General features: G+C 45.0%; 1 protein-coding gene across 1 annotated transcript; it reads left to right on the forward strand.

Moving 5' to 3' along the window:
- The first annotated feature begins 21,961 nt into the window (after nucleotides 1–21,961).
- LOC147082001 (putative G protein-coupled receptor 139) lies at nucleotides 21,962–26,023 on the forward strand. The gene is made up of 2 exons (XM_085980540.1): nucleotides 21,962–22,227; nucleotides 22,972–26,023. Exons 1-2 carry the CDS (start codon nucleotides 22,158–22,160, stop codon nucleotides 23,928–23,930), a joined length of 1,029 nt encoding a protein of 342 aa, XP_085836666.1. The 5' UTR covers nucleotides 21,962–22,157; the 3' UTR covers nucleotides 23,931–26,023.
- Nucleotides 26,024–26,415: the final 392 nt, after the last annotated feature.

Consider the following 26,415-nt stretch of genomic DNA (forward strand, 5'->3'; position numbering starts at 1 on the left):
GCACGGTGCTGCTCCTGCCTTCCTCTTCTACACTCTTCATTGGACCAGGAATGTTCCCCTGGCTTGAAGGTAATGGCAGAGTGATGGATATGCCGGGCCATTAAAAGATCGCGCAGGAAACCTGTTTCCAAATGATTCGAGGTTGAACCGTACGGGGGACAGTAATTTAAATGTATTCAGCACAAGCATGGCTTAATACATTACAGTATTCAAAGAGCAGTTTACAGAGGATACTTGATAATTATATTACCCCATTATCCTATGGATAGAAACGCAAATGTGATTAAGCTGCACACTGTGATTCTGGACTCTCTTCTCTCTTTGTCTCCCGGGTGTCTCCGTGAATCTTCCTGAAATCTTCTACACTTTGTGTCTGTAAAAATCCCCTTGTTGTGCCCTTACTCTCACACAAAACCTTTCATATGGAGTCTTACTGAAACAATCGCATGCTGACAACCAAAAGCCCCCAAATCCAATCACAGAGATGCCAGACCCGCACCAATCTGGCTTACGCAGGTTCTAGACTTATGACACAATTACATGATCTGCTTTTGACCATCAAGACTCATGTTTGGGGTAGTTATGGCAAAACAACGGAACATGTCTCCAGGGGGAAGAGATATGGCGTCGTTTCTGTTTCTGTGAAAGGTTTAAGTTTTAGTTTCACTGCAGACATCATAACATTCCAACACAGAGGCAGGTACACCTGACCTTGCTTCTCTGGCTAGCTGCTCTCTACAGCCCGTATGTTCCGACTCCCACGGGTGTGTACGAGCTGTGTACACACCCGTCGGGGCCACACAAGTGCCGGTTTCACTCATGCGAAGCAAATGCGCTGAAAACCGGCACTTTCGATCTGTCAAGAATTCTCTTGTCAGCTCCTACGCCTGCCGTGAACAATGGCCTCTGTGGGTGGAGAGTTCCACTCTCTGCAGAACCTCCGCCCGCTGAAAACATTTTAAACTCTTACGCCTGGTAAAAGCAGGTGTAAGGCTTGCTGTTAACTGCCTAAATGTTTTAACAAATTTAAAAAATACGTTTTCTCACTCATTTATAATTCTAAAATAATTTTTCAAAATGTAACTTTATTTTTAGCCTCGTAAAAGTCTTTAAATTATTTTTTCAAAAAATTAAATTTAGGTTGAAAATATTTAATTTAATGTAATTTTAATTACGTGATTTAATAAACATTATTTAATGTTTTAGCGTGTTATTCAGTTTCCCCTTTCATACTTTTGACAGATCTAAGCGGAGAAACCTGTCAATGTGTGAAGGGGGTTTCCCTTCTTTGATTGGTTACCCATGGCCCATGTGATCTCAGGGATGCTTGCGAACTGCCTGCGCCCCTGGAATACCTGGGCCTCTGCACGCGCACACCAGGATAATCCCAGGAGCAGAAGTGTCGGGACCTATGGACCCAGCAGGTAAGTTTATCGATTTTTTTCGAGATTGGAGGAAACTGAATGCAGGAAGCCTCCGATCGGAAAATCCGGACCAAAGTCTCATTCTTACTGTGGCTACCATGCAGCTTTCACCAACTGCATCCCTATTCGGCTGCAGCATTCCTCTTTCTCCTGCAGGCTGTCTAGTTACAGCTAACTCACAGAGATTTAATTATAAGCAGAGGATTACATGACATAAATAATTCATGTTAACATTGCATAGAATTGATGATAACAGATTTCTACATTTAATTCTTACACACGATTATAAATCCATTACTGATGATTCGGACTGGTGGAAGGTACATGGTGGATAAGTAGCTGAAGGATAAAAAAGCAGGGCTTTGGGGAAAGGGCGAGCGAGTGGATCTAATGGAAGTGCGCTTGCATAGAGCCAGCACGGGCTCGATAGGCTGAATGGCCTCTTTCTGTGCTGTAACCGATCTATGATTCTATGATTAAAATGTATTTATTATTATAAGATGATGGCCCAGAAATTCGGGTCAGAGGCTTCCTGCGGGTGTAAGCCCCCGACCTGCACTTACCTTACGTGCCGGCCGTTGAGCTGTGGGCCCCCGTGGAATTGCGATTCTAGGCCTCCACTAGCTGCCGGCGCGCAGTGCTTGCATATCCCAGGGGCACAGTTAGTTCGATGCGTCCCCTGGGCTCACGTGGGCCATGGGGAGCCAATTGGAAGAGCTGTCAAAACTTATAAATACTACGAGCCCTGAAACATCACTTAATCTTCAAATAAATTGAAATAAAAATCACATTTTTTAAATAAACTATAAATTACATGAAATAACTATTTTAAACAATAATTTTAATTTTTGAAAAAAATAAACTTACCTTTCTTTAAAGTATTTAAAAATAATAAACCTGTGGAAAAATTGTTTTAATTTTAATTAATTCGCCAATTACCTTGTAAAAAGCAGGCCTTACGACTGCTTTTTAAATGTGTAACTCCTGCAGACTTACCCTCCCGGGAAAACCTCCAAAAAAAAACGTAGGTTTGATGCGCACGCATTGCCTCTCCTGCACACGCGTTAGACCTCTTAACCCCTGCATTCAGTGGAACAGAAGTGCCGGTTTCCCAAGCAGCTGCAGTACATGCATGAAAACAGCACTTCCATTGGGCCTACGGGTGAGTACCCCGTGCATACTCACCCGTGGAGACCCGAAGTTCTGGGCCATAAAATCAACTATTCTAAAAAACAACGAATCTACCAGAATATTGCACCATGACTTTACAGATCGTGGTATACAACGATGAAGGGTCCCAGAACTGAAACGTTAACTCTGTTTCTCTCACCACGGATGCTGCCTGGCCTGATGAGTATTTTCAGCATTTCTGTTGTTATTTCGTGGTACAATGTTGTTGCTGTTGTTAGCCCACAGCGCCTCGTAGATGCTATGATTTGAGCTGTTTCGAATCTATCCCATTTAGCACGGTGGTAGTGCCACACAATACGTTGGAGGGAGTTGTCAGTGTAAAGATGGGACTTCGTCACGACAAATTATGTGCGGTGGTCACCCCTACCGATACTGTCATGGACAGATGCATCTGCGACATGTAAATTGGTGAGGACAATGTCAAGTAGGTTTTGACTCATGTTGATTCTCTAACCACCTTGCAGCTACGCCCTTCTGGAAACGTCCAGCTCGGTCAGTAGTGGTGCTACTGAGCCAGTTTTGGTTATGGATATTGAAGCCCCCCTCACAGAGTGCATTCTGTGAACTGGTTACTCTGAATGCTTCTTCCAAGTGTTGTTCAACATGAAAGAATCCTGGCAGAGGCTGGTAGGTGGTAATCAGCATGACATTTCCTTGCACATGAATGACGAGATGGCATGAATCTTTGTTAGATCCGTGTGTTAATGGAGACACAGAATGCAGGAGTTGATTTAACAAGTGTTTACTGAACAAAGTCTGGAGGTGAACTAACTACACAAGAAGCTATACAGGCTTATATACCAGAGTGGACACTACTGGTAATACAGTACACAGGCGCTTCAAAAACACAGTTCCTCTTAAAGGTACATACGCTACAATTCCTCCCCTTTTAGATAAATAGTACATAACATTTTAAGTAATCATTAAATAACATTTTTACAAGAACAATAATCTACACATTTGCTGAAGTTAATCAATTACAAATTCCGTCTCTCTGGAGGCTTCCTGACTCAGTCCGGATAATGCCTCGGTGGTGTAGTAGGTTTCGGTGGTGTAGTAGGTTCTTTTGGCAAGGTCGATTCGGCTTCAATGCCAGTGTCGGGTACATCTGGTTCCAGTATCACCGGATCGGAGGTAGATACTATGGGTATCTCTGCTTCATCACTAGGCGTATAGAGTTGTGGTGTAGGTTGTCCTTTTTCGGATGACTCTATGATCTGGTCAGCATGGCACCTTATTATGCTTTCTCCAATGTCCACGGTATACATCAGCGGTCCTAGTCATGTGCAAATAGTTCCAGGCTGCCATTTCTCACTACGGTAGTCCCGGGCCAAAACTGTTTGACCTATCTGGAAGGTTCTAGTTGGCCTTTCATTCATGCTTTGAAATTGCCGGTTCTCTACGTCCCTTCTGACGTTTGACTTGACCAAATCCAGCCGGCATCTTAGTCTTCTATTGAAAAACATCATGGCTGGTGTTTGGTTAGTAACCACATGTGTTGCATTCCTGTACGCAAACAAGAAGTTATCTACCTTATGTTGTAGATTTATGACTTCATTACCCATGGCATTTATGGCCTTCTTGAAGGTCTGGACAAACCTTTCAGCTAATCCATTGGTGGCGGGATGGTATGGGGCAGACGTGTAGTGCTTAACCCCATTGTTTTTGAAGAACTTCCTGAATTCTTCGGATACAAATTGTGGTCCTTTATCAGAGCATCGGAGCTGTGAGGGGGCAGTGACCGGCGGCAGAGCTTAAAAGCGGCGGCAGTTGCGAGGTGAGGCCCGATCAGAGCATCAGGCCTGTGAGGGGGCAGTGAGCAGCGGCAGAGCTTAAAAGCGGCGGCAGTTGCGAGGTGAGGCCCGATCAGAGCATCGGACCAGTGAGGGGGCAGTGACCGGCGGCAGAGCTTAAAAGTGGCGGCAGTTGCAAGGTGAGGCCCGATCAGAGCATCGGACCTGTGAGGGGGCAGTGACTGGCGGCAGAGCTTAAAAGCGGCGGCAGTTGCGAGGTGAGGCCCGATCAGAGCATCGGACCTGTGAGGCGGCAGTGACCGGTGGCAGAGCTTAAAAGCGGCGGCAGTTGTGAGGTGAGGCCTGATCAGAGCATCGGACCTGTGAGGGGGCAGTGACCGGCGGCAGAGCTTAAAGCGGCGGCAGTTGTGAGGTGAGGCCCGATCAGAGCATCGGACCTGTGAGGGGGCAGTGACCGGCGGCAGAGCTTAAAGCGGCGGCAGTTGTGAGGTGAGGCCTGATCAGAGCATCGGACCTGTGAGGGGGCAGTGACCGGCGGCAGAGCTTAAAGCGGCGGCAGTTGTGAGGTGAGGCCCGATCAGAGCATCGGACCTGTGAGGGGGCAGTGACCGGCGGCAGAGCTTAAAGCGGTGGCAGTTGTGAGGTGAGGCCTGATCAGAGCATCGGACCTGTGAGGGGGCAGTGACCGGCGGCAGAGCTTAAAGCGGCGGCAGTTGTGAGGTGAGTCATACCAATTCAGCAGCAGAGGAGAGAGGTAAAAAGTAATCCATGTGTGACGTCACCAGGAAGCAGGTAAGTGATTGGTTGGATTGGTTGGTGAGTATTTCTTTCTTTCTCCTTTTCATTACAAGCTTAAATTCGGCGGTTTTTTGCAAGGGTCTCTGTGGTGTAGTGGAGACAGTTGGTAAATAAGCGCTTGTAGAGAATATCTTTAACAGGTTGTACTTAATAAGGCCCTTCTGGTGCAGAGTGACTGTTGGTAAACCATTTAACTGGTGTAATTAGAGGTATTGATTTAATTTAAATCCAATTAATTAAAGGGGACACTAGCATCGAAAATCGGGTAACAAAATTTATTTAATTAATTACATAGAATGGAGCAGGTGATGTGTTACTGTTGCGAGATGTGGGAGCCGGTAAACGCCATTGAGGCTGACAAGTGTCTGCTGCTACAGGATCTCCAGCTCCGTGTTGATGAGCTGAAGTCTGAGCTTCAGACACTGCGACACATCAGGGAGGGGGAGAATACCTGGACTCAGTGTACCAGAAGGTGGTCACACCTATGAAGTTAATTCATTCGGATGTAGCACATGGCCAGGGTCAGGACGGTGTGACTACGAGCGAGGCAGGTACGGGGATCCAGGAGGTAGTGTTGGAGGAGCCGCAGCTCTTGCTCTTGGCCAACAGGTTCGAGGTGCTTACTCCCTGTGTGGACAGGAGCAGGGACTGCAGGGAGGATGAGAAACCTGGCCACAGCACCGTGGAACGGCTGGCCATTCAAGAGGGGAGAGTAAATAGAAATGTTGTAGTGGTAGGGGATAGTATTATTAGAGGGATGGATATAGTTCTCTGCAGCCAAGAGCGAGAGTCCCGTAGGCTGTGTTGCCTACCCGGTGCCAGGATTAAGGACATCTCCTCTGGGCTGGAAAGAAACTTGCAGTGGGAGGGGGTGGATCCAGTCGTCGTGGTCCATGTTGGTACAAACGACGTAGATAGGACTAGGAAGCCGGTTCTGTTAAAGGAGTATGAGCAGCTAGGGGTCAAATTAAAAAACAGAACCTCAAGGGTAATAATCTCTGGACTATTACCTGAGCCACGAGCAAATTTGGCTAGGACAAATAAAATTAGAGAGTTAAATGCGCGGCTCAAAGACTGGTGTGGGAGAAATGGGTTTTGCTTCCTGGGACACTGGCACCAGTACTGGGGCAGGAGGGAGCTGTTCCATTGGGACAGGCTTCACTTGGCCAGAGCTGGGACTAGAGTCCTGGCGGATCATATAACTAGGGCTGTAGAGAGGGCTTTAAAATAACTAGTGGGGGGGAGGTTCCTAGAGAGCAAATAATAAAAATAACAACAGAGAAGGTCATAGACTTAGGTAGCAGTGGGGAAATTATAAACCAGAATGTGTCAGGAAGGGGCAGAAAGTATGGAGTAAAAGGTAAAGTAATAAAACGGGCAAAAGCATGAATTAAGTGTCACAAAACATATTTGAAAGTTCTCTAACTGAATGCACGTAGCATTCGAAACAAAATAGACGAGTTAATGGCACAAATAACTACATATGGGTATGATCTTGTGGCAATTACAGAAACATGGCTGCAAGGTGACAATGCCTGGGAGTTAAACATACCAGGTTATTTAACGATCAGGAAGGACAGGCAGGAAGGAACGGGAGGTGGAGCGGCTATGTTAATAAAGGAAGGAATCACTGTAATACAGAGAAATGATATTGGGTCAAAAGATCAGGATAATGAAACAGTTTGGGTGGAGATAAGGAATAATAAGGGGGAAAAAACACTAGTGGGCGTAGTCTATAGGCCTCCGAACAGTTGCAACTCTGTTGGACGGAGTATCAATCAGGAAATAGTTGAGGCTTGTAATAAGGGAACATCTATAAAGATGGGGGATTTTAACTATCATATTAATTGGACAAATTAAACTGGGCAGGGCTGCCTTCAGGATGAGTTCATTTAGTGTATTAGGGATGGATTTCTTGAGCAGTATGTAACTGAAACGACCAGGGGACGAGCAAGCTTATATCTGGTCCTGTGTAACGAGACAGGATTAATTAAAAATGTCCTTGTAAAGGATCCCCTTGGAATGAGTGACCATAACATGGTTGAATTCCATATTCAATTAGAGGGTGAGTAGGTTGGATCTCAAACAAGCGTGCTAAGCTTGAATAAAGGAGACTATGAAGGTATGAGAGCGGAATTGAGTAGAGTGGATAGGAAAATAGATTAAAGGTTAGGACGATACATGATCAGTGGTGTACATTTAAGGAGTTATTTTACAACTTCCAAAAAATATATATTCCACTGAAAAGAAAAGGGTGTAAAAGAAAAGACAGCCATCCGTGGCTAAGTAAAGAAATTAAGGATAGTATTCGACTAAAAACAAGGGCATGTGAGGTCGCCAAATCTAGTGGGAGGATAGAGGATTGGGAAAACTTTAAAAGACAGCAAAATATAACAAAAAGATTGATTAAGAAAGGGAAGATAGATTATGAAAGTAAATTAGAAAAAAATATAAAAACAGATAGTAAGAGTTTTTATCGATATATAAAAAGAAAAAGGGTGTCTAAAGAAAATGTTGGTCACTTAGAGGACGAGACCGGGAAATTAATGGTGGGAAATATGGAGATGGCAAAAACACTGAATGAGTATTTTGTATCAGTCTTTACAGTAGAGGACACGAAGAATATCCCAACACTGGACAAACAGGGGGCTATAGGGGGGAGGAGCTAAACACGATCAAAATCACTAAGGAAGTGGTACTCGGTAAAATAATGGGACCCAAGGCGGATAAATCACCTGGACCTGATGGCTTACATCCTGGGGTCTTGAGGGAAGTGGCGGTAGGGATTGTGGATGCATTGGTAATAATTATCCAAAACTCCCTGGACTCAGCAAAGGTCCCGGCAGACTGGAAAACTGCTAATGTAACACTCTTATTTAAAAAGGGCAGTAGACAGAAGGCTGGAAACCATAGACCGGTTAGCCTAACATCTGTGATAGGTAAAATGTTGGAGTCCATTATTAAGGAGACAGTAACAGGACATTTGGATAATCATAATTTAATAGGACAAAGTCAGCATTGTTTTATGAAGGGGAAGTCATGTTTGACAAATTTTCTGGAGTTCTTTGAGGAAGTAACATATATAAAGGGGAACCAATGGACGTAGTGTATTTAGACTTCCAAAAGGCATTTGACAAGGTGCCACACAAAATATTATTGCTTAAGATAAAAAATCACGGGATTGGGGGTAATATTCTGGCATGGATAGAGGATTGGCTATCTAACAGAAGGCAGAGAGTTGGGATAAATGGTTCATTCTCAGATTGGCAATCAGTAACTAGTGGCGGTTTTAGCTGGCCTAAAAATGGATAAATCCCCAGGCCCGGATGAAATGTATCCCAGGCAGCTGTGTGAGGCAAAGGAAGAGATTGCGGGGGCTCTAACACATATATTCAGGACCTCTCTGGCCACAGGGGATGTGCCAGAGGACTGGAGAACCGCTAATGTAGTACCATTATTCAAGAAGGGAAGTAGGGAAAAACCGGGGAACTACAGGCCAGTGAGCCTAACAGCAGTGGTAGTAAAATTATTGGAAAAAATTCTGAGGGACAAAATTTGTCTCCACTTGGAGAGGCAAGGATTAATCAGGGATAGTCAACATGGCTTTGTCAAGGGAAGATCATGTCTGACTAATTTGATTGAATTTTTTGCGGGGGTGACTAGGTCTGTGGATGAGGGTAACGCAGTGGATGTGGTATACATGGATTTCAGTAAGGCCTTCGATAAAGTCCCGCACAGGAGACTGGTCAAGAAGGTAAGAGCCCATGGAATCCAGGGTGCCTTGGCACATTGGATACACAACTGGCTTCGTGGCAGAAGGCAGAGGGTGATGGTCGAAGGTTGTTTTTGTGAATGGAAGCCTGTGGCCAGTGGGGTACCACAGGGATCGGTGCTGGGTCCCTTGCTGTTTGTGGTCTACATTAATGACTTGGATATGAATGTAAAAGGTATGATCAGTAAGTTCGCGGATGATACAAAAATTGGTAGGGTGGTAAATAGCGAGGAGGGTAGCCTCAGTCTGCAGGACGATATAGATGGGTTGGTCAGATGGGCGGAACAGTGGCAAATGGTATTTAACCCGGAAAATTGCGAGGTGATGCACTTTGGGGGGACTAACAAGGCAAGGGAATACACAATGAATGGTAAGACCCTAGGCAAGACGGAGGGTCAGGGGGATCTGGGTGTGCAAGTACACAGATCCCTGAAGGCGGCGGAACAGGTGGATAAGGTGGTAAAAAAGGCATATGGGATACTTGCCTTCATTAGCCGAGGCATTGAATATAAGAGCAAGGAGGTTATGATGGAGCTGTATAAAACACTGGTTAGGCCACAGCTGGAATACTGTGTGCATTTCTGGTCGCCACACTACAGGAAGGATGTGATCGCGTTGGAGAGGGTGCAGAGGAGGTTCACCAGGATGTTACCAGGGCTGGAGCGCTTCAGCTATGAAGAGAGACTGGGCAGATTGGGTTTGTTTTCCTTGGAGCAGAGGAGGCTGAGGGGGGACATGATTGAGGTGTACAAAATTATGAGGGGCATAGATAGGATGGATGCTGAGGAGCTTTTTCCCTTAGTAGAGGGGTCAATAACTAGGGGGCATAGATTAAAGGTAAAGGGCGGGAGGTTTAGAGGAGATTTGAGAAAGAACTTTTTCACCCAGAAGGTGGTTGGAATGTGGAACTCACTGCCTGAAAGGGTGGTAGAGGCAGGAACCCTCACAACATTTAAGAAGCATTTGGATGAGCACTTGAAATGCCACAGCATACAAGGCTACGGACCAAATGCTGGAATATGGGATTAGATTAGACAGGGCTTGATGGCCGGCGTGGACACGATGGGCCGAAGGGCCTCTATCTGTGCTGTATAACTCTATGACTCTATGACTCTATGACTCTAGTGGTGTTCCGCAGGAGTCAGTGCTGGGTCCCCAAATCTTTACAATCTATATTAACGATTTGGAGGACGGGACCGAGTGTAACATATCAAAGTTTGCAGATGATACTAAGATGGGATGGAAAGTAGTGAGTGAGGAGGACATAAAAAACCTGCAAGGGGACATAGACAGGCTAAGTAAATGGGCAGAGATTTGGCAGATGGAATACAATACTGGAAAGTGTGAGGTTATGCAATTTGGCAGGAAAAATCGTAAAGCAAATCATTATCTTAATGGCAAGAAACTTGAAAGTACTGAAGTACAAAGGGATCTGGGTGTCCTGGTGCACGAAACTCAAAAGGTTAGTATGCAGGTGCAGCAAGTGATTAAGAAGGCCAATGGAATGTTGGCTTTCATTGCTAGGGGGATAGAATATAAAAATAGGGAGGTATTGCTTCAGTTGTACAAGGCATTGGTGAGACCGCACCTGGAATACTGCATACAGTTTTGGTGTCCATACTTAAGAAAAGACATACTTGCTCTCGAGTCAGTACAAAGAAGGTTCACTCGGTTAATCCCGGGGATGAGGGGATGGACATATGAGGAGAGGTTGAGTAGATTGGGACTCTACTCATTGGAGTTCAGAAGAACGAGAGAAGAATAAGATTGTGAAGGAGTTGGATCGGCTGGATGCGGGGAGGATGTTCCCGATGATGGGTGAAACTAGAACTACGGGGCATAGTCTTAGAATAAGGGGCTGCTCTTTCAAAACTGAGATGAGGAGGAACTACTTCACTCAGAGGGTGGTAGGTCCATGGAATATGCTGCCCCAAAAAGCTGTAGAAGCTACATCATTACATAAATTTAAAACAGAAATAGACAGTTTCCTATAAGTAAAGGGAATTAAGGGTTATGGGGAGCGGGCAGGAATTTGGACATGAGTCTATGTTCGGATCGTTCATGGCCCTGTGGGTAGCAAAGCGGGTCCAGGGGCAGTGAAGCCTGATCCTGCTCCTATTGCATGTGTCTAGTTCTGTGATAGTAGATTGACGGTTAGGATCAGATCAGCCATGATCTTATTGAATGGCGGAGCAGGCTCGAAGGGCCGATTGGCATACTCCTGCTCCTATTTCTTATGTTCTTATGTTCTTATGTAACAGATCTGTTCAGGCAGCCCATTCCTGGCGAATATGGTCCTTAATACTGTGCTGGTTTTTTCCGTGGTGTTGGAGGACATCTTTATTTCCTCTGGCCACTTGTAGTGTGCATCCACCGCGATTAAGAACATTGAGTCCATAAATGGACCAGCAAAGTCGATATGTACCCTTTGCCATGGAGATGAGGGCCACTCCCATGGATGTAGAACGGCTTGTGGTGGGGCGTTTTGGACCTTCTGGCATCCTAGCCAGCTCTTGGTCATTTCTTCGATGTATCCATCGATACCTGGCCACCACACAAACGCTCTGGCTAAGTTCTTCATTTTCACTCCACCCAGATGCCCCTCGTGAAGCTCCTTTGGCACTTTATCCTTGAGTTTGGGTGGAATCACCACTCTCTATCCACAATTCAAGGTTCCTCGGCACACTGACAGCTGTTCTCTTCTTTGCGAGAATGCTGGCAACAGTGGTTCACCATGTGCTGGCCATCCCTTCACCATTAAATCATAGACTCGTGAGAGAGTCGGGTCATTTCTCGTTTCCTTTTCAATGGTAGAATTTGTCACCGGTAGACATTCCACTATGGTCGAGTGGAACATCTCCACTGGGTCCACTGTAGGCGCCTCTTCTACCATTGGCAACGGTAGGCACGATAACCCATCAGCATTCCCATGCTGCTTTGTTCCTTTGTATTCTATGTCATATTGGCGTGCCCCTAGGAAAAGGGACCACCTTTGTAGCCTTTGTGCTGTCATAATGGGAACGCCCTTTTTAGGGTTGAATATGGAGACGAGGGGTTGATGGTCAGTCAACAAGGTACATTTTTGTCCGTGTAGGTAATGGTTGAATTTCTTCACCCCCCACACCAGGCTGAGTGCCTCCCTTTCGATCTGGACATAGTTACGCTCAGCTGAGTTCAATGAGCATGACGCAGAAGCTATCGGCCTCTCTGAGCCATGAGGGAATCTATGCGATAATACCACTCCCACGCCATAAGGGGATGAGTCGCACGCCAGTCTGATTGGCAGTGATGGGTTGTAATGAGCCAACAGTTCCCTGGACGTGATCAAGCCTTTGCATTTATGGAAGGCACGTTTACAGTCTTCGCTCCATTTCCAAACAACTCCCGTTTGTAGCAGTGCGTTAAGGGCGTGCAGAACCGTTGACAAGTTCGGTAAAAATTTATGATAGTAATTTATTAATCCCAGGAGCGACCTTAATTGTGAGTCATTTTCAGGCGCGGGGGCTTTTACGACCGCTTCAATTTTTTCAGGTGACTTATGCAACACGTCTTCATTAATGACCTGGCCACAGTATATTTGTTTCTGGCAAAATTCGCACTTGGGGCGATTTGCTCGTAGGCCCCGTTCTCTCAGCCTCGTGAGCACCTGCTCCAAGTTGGCAAGGTGCTCGTTGTCGTTTTCTCCTGTTACAAGGATGTCGTCTTGGTAGCATTGAGTCCCCGGAATCCCTTGCAGGACTTGCTCCATAGCTCTTTGCCAGATAGCCGGAGCTGATGCCACTCCGAAAACCAGTCGATTGTACTGGTACAGGCCTTTGTGTGTGTTTATCGTGAGATACTTTTTAGAGGCCTCCTCAACCTCCATCTGTAGATATGCCTGTGCTAACTAAATTTTGGTGAAACGTTTCCCTCCGGATAGTGAGGCGAAAATATCTTCTATCCTCGGAAGAGGATACTGCACTGTGTGAAGAACCGGGTTTACAGTCACCTTGAAGTCCCCACAGATGCGAATTTTTCTCTGTTCTTCAGATTTATCATTATTCAACGTTTTCTTCATTACCGGGATGATGAGTGTTGCCCACTCGCTCCAATCTACCTTGGATAACACGCCTGCTTTTTCCAAATTCTCCAGCTCTGCCTCGACGGCTAGACGAATTGCGTATGGCACCGGCCTTGCCTTAAAAAACTTGGGAATTGCCGCACCTTCCACTTTTATTGAGGCGGTGGCGCCTTTCAGGGTTCCTAGATCCTGTTGTAACACTTATTTGGCGTTAGCCAAGATTTCTTTTAATCGTCCAGGTATGACGTCATCATCATTCTTTTTCTTACTGGTCACCGTCAGTGCCTGAATGGAGTGCCAGTCTAAACGTATCTTTCTGATCCATTCACGTCCCAACAACGGTGGACCACCATCTGGCAGAATGTATAAATACAACTTCGGTATTTCCTTGCCATTGTATACAACAGGCACCCGTATTTTCCCTCTGGGGTATACATTCTGCCCCGTATATGTCTTCAAGATAATCGATGTGTCTTTCAAAGGTATATGCGGAAATAGCCGCTCGTAATCCCGTCGTTTTATGATGGTCAGAGCTGATCCTGTATCTAGCTCCATTTTAACTGGGGACCCCGCTATCGTGAGGGTAACCCAAATGGTTTGGTAATCTTCTTTGGCAATTACATTATGTAATTTGAGACAGCTTAGTCTCTTGTTTCCGGAGTCGCTATCGCTCTTCTGGTCTTCGGAGCTACTGTCCGTCATCATTTGCACCTTTCTGTACTTTTCCTTACTGACCCTTTTACTGTCAGCGGATTTTTTTCCAGGTCTGCATATACGTGCAATGTGTCCCATCTTTCCGCATTGCCTGCATGCTTTGTCCTTCAACCAGCAGTCCTTCTGGTCATGGTTGGATCTGCCACAGCGATAACAACTCTCGAAACCCCGTGTCATTTCATGGGTGCCGAAGTCCTGTGGCTTTTGCTGTATCTCTGCAGCTCCTCTTGCTGCTGCTTCGTATGATACAGCCATACTGAAAGTCTTGTCCAGTGTCAAATCTTTCTCAGAAAGTAGTCTTTTCTGTGTTCCTTCGCTTAGGAGACCGCAGACGAATTTGTCTCGTAGAGAATCTACCAGTCCTGCCCCGAATTGGCGGTGTTTTGACAGCATTCGTAATTCGGTGAGGTAATCAGTGTTACTTTCATTCTTGTGCTGATTCCTCCTGAAGAATTTGAATCGTTCTGCTATCAGCAGCGGTGTTGGGTTTAAGTGCTCCTTAAGGTATCAACAATCTCCTTAAAATTCTTGTCCATCGGTTTGGCTGGAGTGTTTAAGTTTCGTAACAGCCCGTATGTCCTTGCGCCCATCACATTTAGAAGTACCGATGCCTTTATATCATGAGTTACTTCATTCGCCTTGCAATATACCTCCACTCTTTCCACATATGTGGTCCAATCCTCTATATCACTATCGAAAGCAGTGATATTGCCAGTCTTCGGCATCCTGAAAATCAAAAATGGCGCCTCCCGCGCTTTTCCTTCTTCCCCGCCGAGTCAAGATGGCGCCTCCCGCGCATTCCCACTGCTGCCAACGCTGTTCTCTGCAGTTCCCGTTGCGACCTGCAGCTTTTAGCTGTATTTCAATTTTTTTTTATATGTATCTTTTAAATAGTTTCTCCTTTACTTGGAGAACCGTTCCCATTGTGGAGCGGACCCTCTGGGACTTTCCCCTCCCTCTGCTCGGTCCGAACGCCGACCTGCTTTGCAGCACCAGCCGCCTCCTGAGTGTTCCACCCTCTGTCTCTCTTTGCTTCTGCTTTCCGACTCACTGCCCGGCCCCGCTGCAGAGCCACCCGATCGAGCCCCAGCCCGCCGCAGCCCAGGAAGGATCAGTGCACTACCTGCCACCAGCCCGTTTAGCTGGTGAAACCACAGGTATTTTTTTTTTCTTCTTGCTTCTGGCTTCGACCTTCGTCTGAGGAGTTGATCTCCTTGAGGTGCTGCCGACTTGCAGGTAAGTTCGTTTCTAACTCGTCGCCACTGTTCGATCCATGTGTTAATGGAGACATGGGATGCAGGAGCTGATTTAACAAGTGTTTACTGAACAAAGTCTGGAGGTGAACTAACGGCACAAGACGCTATACAGGCTTATATACCCGAGTGGTCACTACTGGTACTACAGTACACAGGGGATCAAAAACATATTCCCTCTTCAGAATCACAGAATCACAGAATCTACAGTGCAGATAGAGGCCATTTCGGCCCATCGAGCCTGCACCGACACATATCCCACCCTATCCCCATAACCCCATGTATTTAATCCCCTAACACTAAGGGTCAATTTATCATAGCCAAATCAACCTAACCTGCACATCTTTGGACTGTGGGAGGAAACCGGAGCACCCGGAGAAAACCCACGCAGACACAGGGAGAATGTGCAAACTCCACACAGACAGTCGCCCGAGGCCAGATTTGAACCCGGGTCCCTGGGGCTGTGAGGCAACAGTGCTAACCACTATGCCACCGTGCCCCCCTCTTAAAGGTACATACACTACAGTCTTCATGAGGGCCGAATCAATATAGAGTACTCCCTGTGCCAAAACTTCACGTCTGAATACCGCTGTGTTGGCACCTCTTGGAGGTGTGTAAAGTTAAGGCACATTGGATTGGGGGCAAGGTATTGACTTGGATAGAGAAATGGTTGGCAGGCAGAAAGCAACGAGTTGGAATAAATGGGTCTTTTTCCGAATGGCAGGCAGTGACTAGTGGGGTACCGCAGGGATCAGTCCTTGGACCCCAGCTATTCACAATATATCTAAATGATCTGGACAAGGGAACTAGATGTAATATCTCCAAACTTGCAGATCACACAAAGCTGGGTGGGCGTGTGTGCTGTGAGGAGCATTTCGGGAAACTCCAGGATGATTTGGACAAGTTGGGTGATTGGGCAGAAACATGGCAGATGCAATATAATGTGGATAAATGTGAGGTTATCCACTTTGGTGGCAAAAACAGGAAGGCAGATTATTATCTAAATGGCAATAGATTGGGAGAAGGGGAAGTGCAACGAGACCTGGGTGTCCTTCTGCACCAGTCGCTGAAGGTAAGCATGCAGATGCAGCAGGCGGTTAAGAAGTCAACTGGTATGTTGGCATTCGTCGCGAGAGGGTTTGTGTACACGAACAAGGATGTCTTTCTGCAGTTGTACAGGGCCTTGGTGAGACCACATCTTGAGTATTGTGTGCAGCTTTGGTCGCCTTATCTGAGGAAGGATATACTTGCCATGGAAGGAGTTCAGCGAAGATTCACCAAGCTGATACCTGGGATGGCACGAATGATGTATGAGGAGAGATTGGGTCGATTGCACTTGTACTCGCTGGAGTTTGGAAGAATGAGAGGTGATCTCATGGAAGCTTATAAAATTCTGACAGGAATGAACAGACTAGATGCAGGAAGGATGTTCCCGATGGTCGGGGAGTCCAGAACCAGGGGGCACAGTCTAAGGATTAAGGGTAGGCCATTTAGGACAGAAATTAGGAGGAATTTCTTCACCCAGAGAGTGGTGAACCTTTGGAATTCTCTACCACAGAAGGCGGTGGAGGCCAGTTCATTAAATATATTCCAGAAGGAGTTGGATATATTTCTTAAGGCTAAAGGGATCAAGGGGTATGGGGAGAAAGCAAGGACCGGGTAGTGAATTTGGATGATCAGCCATGATCGCATTGAATGGCGGAGCAGGCCCGAGGGGCCGAATGGCCTACTCCTGCTCCTATCTTCTATGTCTATGTTTCTATGTCCTGCTGGTGGGACAGCACATATGCACGGATAGTGATGCAGGAGCCTTGGACGTTTGCTGCTGGACTAGGTTTGTGGCAGGAAGTGAGAGAACCAACACGAGGACGAAACCTACTTGATCTTTTCCTCACCATCTACCTGCTGCAGATGCATCTGTCCATGACATCATTGGTAGCAGTGGCCACCGCACAATCCCTGTGGAGATGGAGTCCCGTCTACCCACTGAGGACACCCACCATCGTGTTGCATGGCACTACCACCGTGCTAAATGGGATAGATTCAGAAAAGATCTAGCACCTCAAAAATGGGTTCCGTGAGGCGTGTGAGCCATCAGCAGCAGCAGAGTAGTATTGTACCAGAATCTGTAAAGAAATGGCGCCGCAAGAATGCTCTTGGCAGATTGGACGCCTGCCCTGGAGAAGGGCCCCTGCGGTGGGGGAGAGTTCTGCTTTCTGGAGAACCTCTGCCCGCAGAAAACCCTCAGAAATCTTACACGTGGTAAAAGCAGGGGTGAGGCCTGCTTTTAACATAATAAGATTTGAAAAAAGTAAAAAACAATGTTTTCACTCATTTATCTTTTAAAAATACTTTTAAAAATGTAAGTTTATTTTTAGCCCCGTAAAAAACTTTAATTACTTTTTGCAAAAAAATTACATTTTTGTTTAAAATATTTAATTTAATTGTAATTGCAACTCATTTTAAAAATGTGATTTTTTTTATTTAATGGTTTACAGTGTTTTTGTGGTGTTCTCCATTCATATATTGATAGGTCTATCTGTCAAGTTTCTGAAGGGCTGTTCCCTTCTGTGATTGGCTCCCCATGGCCCACGTGGTCCCAGGGAAGCTTGCGAACCGCATGCGCCCCTGGGATACGTGGGCCCTGCGCATTTCTAGTTGCAGAGTTCCAGGTGCAGAAGTGTCCGGAACTCATCAGCCCTCAAGTAAGTCCGTGGATTTTTTCCAGATTTGAGGCCACCGCACGTGGGAAGCCTGCGATCGGAAAGCATGGCCCATTTTGTTTAGTTTCATTTGCAGTTCTGAGGATAATGAGTCCCACATGCAGCGAGACCAGGACAACTTGCAGGTTTGGGCTAATAAATGGCAAGTAACAGTCCAGACAGACATGTGCCAGGCAATGACAATCTCCAAAAAGAGTGAGTCTAAACACCTCCCCATGACATTCAGCGGCAATATCATCATCGAATCTCCCAACAGCAATATCAGAGCGGCCACAATTGGCCAGATATTTAACTGGACGAGCCAGATAAAAAATGTGGCTGAAAGAGCAGATCAGAGGCTGAGTGTTTGGCGGCGTGTGACTGACCTCCTGGCTCCCCAAGGCCTTTCTATCATCTACTAGCTACTAGTCTGGAGATTGGTGGATCAATCTCCATTTGCCAGGATGAGTGCAGCTAGAATAACAGTCAAAAAGCTGGAGATAATCCAGGACAAACAGCCCCTTGATTGGCACCGAACCACCACCTTAAATGATCACTCCCTCCCCCACTGGCGCACCATGGTTGCAGTGTGTACCATCTACAAGTTGCGCTGCAGCATCTTGCCAAGGTTTCTTCGGCAGCACCTCCCAAACCCGCGAGTTCTACCACCAAGAATGACAAGGGCAACAGGTGCATATTAACACCATCACTTTAAAATTCCTCTCCAAGTAACAAACCATCTGGACTTGGACATATATCGCCGTTCCTTCATAGTCGCTGAGTCAAACATCTGGAGCCCGCTTCCGAACAGCACTGTGGGAGTCGCTTCAACAGACTGCAGCAGTTCAAACAGGTGGCTCACTACTACATCTTCAAGAGGAATTAGGGATGGGCAATAAACTGTGGCCTTGACAGCGACACCCACATCCCATGAACGAATAAATGTTCGAATATGCTCACAACAAGTAATGTTACAGGAGGATCACCTCCAGTAACTTTAGAGCAGGGTGACCACCAGTAACGTTAGAGTAGAGTCACAACCAGTAATGTTAGACTAGAGTCACAACCAATAATGCTATAGAACACTCACCACAAGTAACGATACTGTAGAGTCATCACCAGTAAGAAGGGTACAGTCTCCATCAGCAAAATTAGTGTAGGATCACCAACGGCAATGTTAAAGTACAGTCATTACCAGTAATGTTAGAGTAGAGCCACTGTCAGTAATGTTAGAGTAGACTCACCACCAGTAAGGTTAGAGTAGAATCACCACCGATAATGTTAGAGTATGGTCATCGCCACTAATGTTAGAGTAGGGTCATCACCATAAAGTTAGAGTTGGGTCACCATCATTATGTTAAAGTAGGGTCAACACCAGTAATGTTACCCTACGCTAACGATCAGTAATTTTAGATTAGAATCGCCACCATTAATGTTACAATTGGGTCACCACCAGTAATGCTAGATCCAGTTCACCATAATTAAAGTTACTGCAGAATTACGAGCAGTAATGTTAGAGTTGGGTCACCACCAGTAAAGTTAAAGCAGAGTCACCACCTGTAATGTAATAGTAGGGTCACTACCAGTAATGTTAGAGTTCGATCACGACGAGTAATGTTAGAGTGGGATGACCACCGTTAATGTTTGAGTCTGGTCAAAAGCAGTAATGTTAAATTAGGGTCACTATCAGTAATGTTACAGTAGCGTCACCACGGGTAATGTTAGAGTAATGTCACCATCAGTACTGTTTAATTAGAGGCACCTCCAGTAATGTTAGAGTTGGATGCGGACCAGTATATTAAAGTACAGTCACCACAAGTAAAGTAAGAGCAGCGTCACCATCACTAATGTTAGAGTTGGGTATGCACCACTAATGTTAAAGTAGATTCCCCACTAGTAATTTTAGCGTAGAGTCATCACCAGTAATGTTAGAATAGAGTCACCACCAGTAACGTTTAATTCAGGTCACCACCGATTATGTTAGAGCAGAATCAAGTAATTGGCACAGCAGAAATCGGATCAGGAACAGGCCATTCGCACTTTCCAGCCTGCTCCGCGATTCAATAAGGTCATGGCTGATCTTCTACATCAACTCCACTATTCCGCCCTATATTTTTATCCGTTGATTTCCTTGCTATCCAAAATCTATTGATTTCTCTCTTGAATGTATTCAACGAATGACCATCCACAGCTCTCTGTGGTAGATAAGTCAAAAGATTCACAAAGCTCTCTGTGAAGAAATTTCTCTTCATCTCAGACAAGAAGGTTAGTGTAAGCTCACAACCGGTAATGTTAGAGTAGGGTTACTACCATCAATGTTAGATTAGAGTCATCAACAGTAATTGGAGAATAGTGTCACCAAGAGTAATGTTAGAATAGGCTCTACACAAGTCAGGTTAGAGAGAAGTCATCACCAATAATGTTACGCAGGAGTCCTCACCAGTAATATTAGAGCAGGGAAAATACCGGTAATATGAAAGCCAAATATGCGGATGTTGCAAATCTGAAATAAAAACAAGAAATGCTGGAAACACTCAGCATATGTGGAAAGAAAAACAGAGTTAACGTTTCAAGTGGATGACCCTTCATCAGAACTGGAAAAAGTTGGAAATGTGAAAGGTTTTTAAGCAAGTGTAGGGGCAGGGAGATTGGGGAGGTGAGGAAAGCACAAAAAGGAAGGTCTGTGATTGGAAGGAAAGCAGAAGGGATTAGGAGACAAAAGGGATGATGGAGGAAGGCAAAAGGAGATGGTAATGGGACAAGTTAAGAAAAAAAAGGTGAGTCTAGATGAAGGGTAAATTGCAATGGCAGAATCATTAGCAGCTGCCATGCGAACCTCCACCAGTAATGATAATGACGTTCATCACCAGTTTGGATAGGTTAATTTCACCACTGGTAATGTTAAAGTAGGGTCCCACCAGACAAGATTCCTCAACATTAAAGCAGGGGAACCAACAGTAATGTTAGATTAAGATAATCAGCAGTAATTATAGAGTAAAGTCAGGACTAGTGAAGTTAGAGTAGGGCCACCACAAGTAATGTTAGAGTAGCATACCACCAGTAACGCTGGAGTAGGGTCAGCACCAGTGATGTTAGAGTAGGGTCACCGCCATTAATGTTCGAGTGGAGTCACCTCCAGTAATGTTAGATTATGGTCACCATCAGTAACGTTAGAGTAGGGTCATCACCAGTAATGTTAGAGTAGGGTCACCGGCAGTAATGTTACACTCGGATCATCACCAGTAATGTTAGCATAGGGTCACCATCAGTAACGTTCGAGTAGGGCCAGCACCTCTCACTTTAGAGATGAGTCATCACTGGTCAGGTGAGGGTTGGCTTTCCACCAGTAATATTAGTGTAGGGTCACCACCAATAGTTTTGGAGTTAAGCTACCATCAGTGATTTTAGAGAGGAGTCACCACCAGTAATGTTAGAGAGGAGTCACCACCAGTATTGTTAGTGTAGGGTCACCAGCAGTAATGTTAGATTAGTGTCCCCACCAGTAATGATAGTGTATAGACAACACCAGAAATGTTAGAATAGGGTCTCAACAAATAAGGTTAGAGTATGGTCACCACCAGTAAAGTTACAGTATGGTCACCATCAGTAATGTTAGATTAGAGTTACCACCAGTAATGGTACTGTAGTGTCACCACCAATAATGTTAGAGTACAGTTACCACCAGTTATGTTAGCGTAGGGTCACCACCAGTAATGTTAAAGTAGGGTCACCGGCAGTTTTGTTAGTGTCGGGTCACCAGCAGTAACGTTAAAGTAGGGCCAACACCAGTAATGTTAGAGTAGAGTCACCACCAATAATGTTAGAGTAGCGTCTTTACCAGTAATATTAGTGTTATATCATCATTAGTAATACTAGCGTATCGTCACCACCTATAATAGTAATGATAGAGTAGAGTCACCAACAGTAATATTAGAGTTGTGTCACGACCAGTAATGTTAGAGTAGTGTCACCAACAGTAATATTAGAGTTGTGTCACCACCAGTAATGTTAGAGTAGGGTCACCACCAGAAATGTTATTGTAATGTCTCCACCAGTAATGCTAGAGCCGATTCATCATCAGCCATTATAACAGTAAAAAACAAACTTTAATTATGTGCTGGATGAGTGAAGATTTCACCGAATTAATTTGAGACTCCAAGATCCTAACGCAATGTCCGTGAGGATGGTCCCTGTAGGGATCACGAGGCATGCACAGAGCACATTCCCGCTGTTATTACTTTCCGTTCATTGATTTTAATGGGCGGAGTTTCATGGACTGAGCTGTTCAATTTCCCCATTGGCGGCCCGGGCGCACTGAAGATATAATCGCCCCTTGTTTGTTAAGTGACTGAGAATGAAGACACTTATTGTGTAACCAGATTACCTCATCGGCACGGATTGTTCTATAAATTGGGAGCATTTACTGACTTCAGATGTACTGCAGACGAAATCGTACAGCTGGGCAGAATCCACACAAATCGTCAAACAAATGGCACGGCCAGCAATTCTACAGATAAGGGACATTTATTACTATATTCTCGCAGCCTTCGGTGTTCCCGGTAAGTCAATGTCTCTTGTTGCCTAATAGCTGTTGACGATCTCACTTTAATGATTATGTAACAGATTCCGATAATATCCTCATTGCAGAGACCGGGATAAGCAATGAATATAATGCGGGAATGGCAGAGGTCCGCGCAGCCGCTGAGGCACTGTTCTCCTCGGTAGGTGGTTTGCACCGGGAGCTCAGTATTCCTCCCTATACTGAGGGAGGGCGAGGCTGATTCCCCGGCACCTCCAAAAGCTCATAATTCATTAACGAAAGTTTTGTTCAGTGCCCATAGTAATCTCCTCATTTGTACCGTTCTTCCCTATCTAAATTAAGTTGATAATTCCTCGGACTGCAGACACCTCCACAAAACAGGGGACTTTGAACAATATTTTGAGAAATAATTGCAGCTCGGTAATGTGTTCCCATCCTCTCGGCAGCGGTTAGACATAAATTGAAAGCTTTTGTCTCAGCTGAATATTTTATTTGAATTATATCTTTCCATTAATTGCCGTGGAATAAAATTTAATACGTGACTGAAGTTTGCTGGAGGGACGGTGGATTTTCACTTCCTCTATTTTGAATGTTCAATGATTTCATTACTTTAAATAAAATGTTGAGGACACTCGCTTATATTAATGAGAATAATCAGTGTCTATGACCCTAAGTAGGGTCCGATCTGAACCTTTCCCCACAATAACCTGTGAGATGTATCCGAGTGTCCCCATTACTGATCTCTTCTCCCTCTTTCTCACAGCGAACCTACTGACAATCGTGATTCTCTCCCGAGGAAACTGCGGCCTTTCCAAGTGTATCTCTGTCTACATGGTGGCCATGGCAACAGCTGATCTACTGGTCATGATCATCAATATATTTGTGAACCGCATTTTACGTTATCACTTGCCACATCCATTCCTGTACTACACTGTCGTTTGTAAGATCATTATGTACGTGCAATGTGTCGCCCTGTATGTGTCGGTGTGGTTTACAGTCTCGTTCACATTTGACCGATTTGTAGCTATATGTACTGAGAAGTTAAAAACCAAGTATTGCACAGTGAGAACTGCGGCCGCGGTTATAACAACGGTATCTGTCCTGATCTGTTTACAGAGCCTCCCTTTTTGTTTTGCATATGAATCTGATCAAGTCATTAACAATGTTCCCTCGGGTTGCCGCTCCAGAGTGGCGTTTTTTTCTTCGCCTTTAGGTGTGGCGTTTTCCTGGTTACAAAGCATTTGTTTTGCTTCGTTTGCCTTTGCTTTGATATTACTTTTTAATGGTTTGACAGTCAGACGTATTTTAGTGGTCAGTAGAGCCCGCAGGGGTCTCCGGGGTCACAGCAGTGAGAATCAGAGCGATCCAGAGATGGAGAACCGAAGGAAATCCATCACTTTACTGTTCAGTGTATCGGGAAGTTTTATACTGTTGTGGCTGACAAATGTCGTTAGTTTTATAACTACCAGACTGACAAGCACCGTGCATTACAAAGGCGATTATGCAGCCCCTGCCTATGTTGCCACTGAAACCGGATATATGCTTTTGTATTTGAGTTCCTGTACAAACACGTGCATTTATGCAGCAACTCAAACTAAATTCAGGGAAGAGCTGAAGCAGGTGATGAAAATTCCTTGGACATTTATTGGTAAAAGAATGAAATGTAAAATCAAAGCTTCCTGTCCTAACAAGAGTTCAATTACAAACTGCAATCTATTGTAGAATAGCCATCTGTCCGTTAGGACGAAAATCGTTTGTTGTTGTGCGAATGAACAGGTAACAGAAAACATTTCTCCCACTTTATGCCTTGTGTTTGATGTCTGCTGCTCTGCTCGGGTGAACATAATCCAGTTCTCATAAAACAGCGCACTTCCCGCTCAAGGTTCAAAGAGAACACTCATGATTGAACTTCAGCTGTGGAGTAGAACATGTAGGCGTCAGCTTTAACTGACACACACCGCAGGCAAAGGAAAGAGTCGCCACAGTTTAATTAATATATAAAGTTTCCGCGCTGTGTACCCACCCGTAGGGACATCGGAAATGCTGGTTTCAGGCATGCACAGCGCACGCGATCAAAACCAATAGATCTGTCAAGAATGGTCTTGACAGATCCTCCGGCTGCCCTGGAGAAGGGCCTCTGCGGGCGGATAGTTCCGCTTCTTGGAGACCCTCCGCCCGCAGAAAACCCTTATAATTCTTACGCCTGATAAAAGCAGGAGTAAAGCCTGCTTTTACAAGAGTAAGCGTTGAAAAAATAAAACAAAAATATTTCACTGATTTATCATTACAAATACAAAAAAAAGGAAACGTTATTTTAGCCAAATAAAAAACTTCCGTTATTTTTAACAAAATATAAAATTTTTGTTTAAAATACATAATTTATTGTTATTTCAAGTCATTTAAAAAATATGATTTTTTAAAATGTATTTAAAGTTTTACTATGTTTTTGGGATGATCTCCAGTCATATATTTGACATGTCTTCCGGTAATGTTTATGAAGGGATACTCCCTTCTTTGATTGTCTCCCCATGGCCCATGTAATCGCAGGGACACTGCAAACTACATGCGTCTAAGGGATAGGTGGGTCCTGCGCATTTGGAGTTTGGAGAGGCCACGGAGCGGAAGCGTGTGCGTCCCGGTAGCACTCAGCTAAGGGCGTAGATGTTTCCAGATCGCAGACCTCCGCCCGTGGGAGGCCTGCGATCGGAAAATACGGGTGTTACAATGGTGGATATTTGTAATCCTGTAATTTCGGTGTGAATGTTGCAGGCGCTGGTCTCCCCGTCAGAATCCGCCCCCTGTGTCTCCTGGACCAATAGAACGGGCCCCTGCCTCCTGATCAGTGTCTAATGCTGGAGACAGTAGGAACTTGACTCGTCAATGTGACATTAGCCATCATTGTTCAAAGATATTTACTTGAAATCTCAATTGTTCATCACAATGTTGGAATTTTATAACAGGGGCACAGTCCATAAGTTCCAACCAGTCCTTGTCGGCGTTTACACTCCACCCCAGTAATTAGTTCTATCCAATTTACCCAACCGGTGTCAGCATCACTTCAACCTATTGTTACTCATTCATCTATATACATTAAACTTCAATACTGACATAATTTCTGCCTCCGTTATTTCCAGTCTCACAACTCACCGTGTAAAGTGGTTCCTACTACCTTTTGTTCTAAATCTCTAACATATATTGCACCGGATATTCAGATCCCTATGGGTCTGTAGCCGCCGTGGAAGCACCTGTAGGGACATCGGAAATACCGGTTTCAGGCATGCACAGCGCATGCGCTGAAAACCGGCAATTCCGATCTGCCAAGGATTCTCTTGACAGATCCTCTGCCTGCCCTGTAAAACGGCATCCGCGGGCAGAGAATTCCGCTTTCTGGAGACCCTCCGCCCGCAGAAAACCTTTAGATTTCTGAATCTTGATAAAAGCAGGCGAAAGGCCTGCTTTTACCAGGAAAAGAGTTGAAATGTTTTTTTGACTCATTAATCATTTAAAAATACTTTTGAAAGAAGTAAGTTTATTGTTAGCCCCATAAAAAACTTTATTTTTTTCAAAAAATAAATGTTTGTTTAAAATATTTAATTTATTGCAATTTCAACTTAGTTTAAAAAGGGGATGGTGTTTTTAAATGCATTTAAAGCTTTACTGTGTTTTTGGGGTGATCCCCATTCATGTATTTGACAGGTCTATCTGTCAAGTGCATCAAGTGAGATTCCCTTCTTCTATTGGCTGGCCTGGCCCACTTGATCCCAGGGACGATTGCGAACTTCCTGCGCCTCTGAGATAGGTGGGCCTTGCACACTTGGTGTTTGGAGAGGCCCAGGATTGGAAGTGTAGGCGCCTTGGGATCCCTGAGGTAAGTTCGTAGATATTTACTGATCGGAGTGTTCCGCACGCAGGTGGCCTCCGATCAGAAAATATGTATCTCTGGCCGTTAGCTCTTGATCCTCAACTAATGGAAGCAGTCTGTTTCTATGTATACATTTAAAGCCCTTCTTAACTTAAATCACCTGGGTACCATTCGCCGAGATACATCAATCTGCTATCAAATCACAATCTAGTGAAAGTCAGGTAAGTGTAGTTAAGATGGATAATTGTTCACTTTTTATTGGAAATGGCTGTGTCCTTGTTTATACTGAACAATGAGAAGAATGTATTTGATAGCTTGGTCACTATCCGAAACATCAGGACCATG

This window comes from Somniosus microcephalus, unplaced genomic scaffold (genome assembly GCF_052327205.1).
Source record: "Somniosus microcephalus isolate GS21.2 unplaced genomic scaffold, FLI_Smic_1.0 scaffold238, whole genome shotgun sequence".
Lineage (NCBI taxonomy): Eukaryota > Metazoa > Chordata > Chondrichthyes > Squaliformes > Somniosidae > Somniosus > Somniosus microcephalus.

What these genes read in the sequence shown, in the direction of transcription:
- LOC147082001 (XM_085980540.1), top strand. Translation starts at nt 22,158, where the DNA reads ATGGCACGGCCAGCAATTCTACAGATAAGGGACATTTATTACTATATT. An exon ending in CGCAGCCTTCGGTGTTCCCG is followed by an intron (nt 22,228 to 22,971) that starts GTAAGTCAATGT and finishes TCTTTCTCACAG; the next exon opens with CGAACCTACTGACAATCGTG.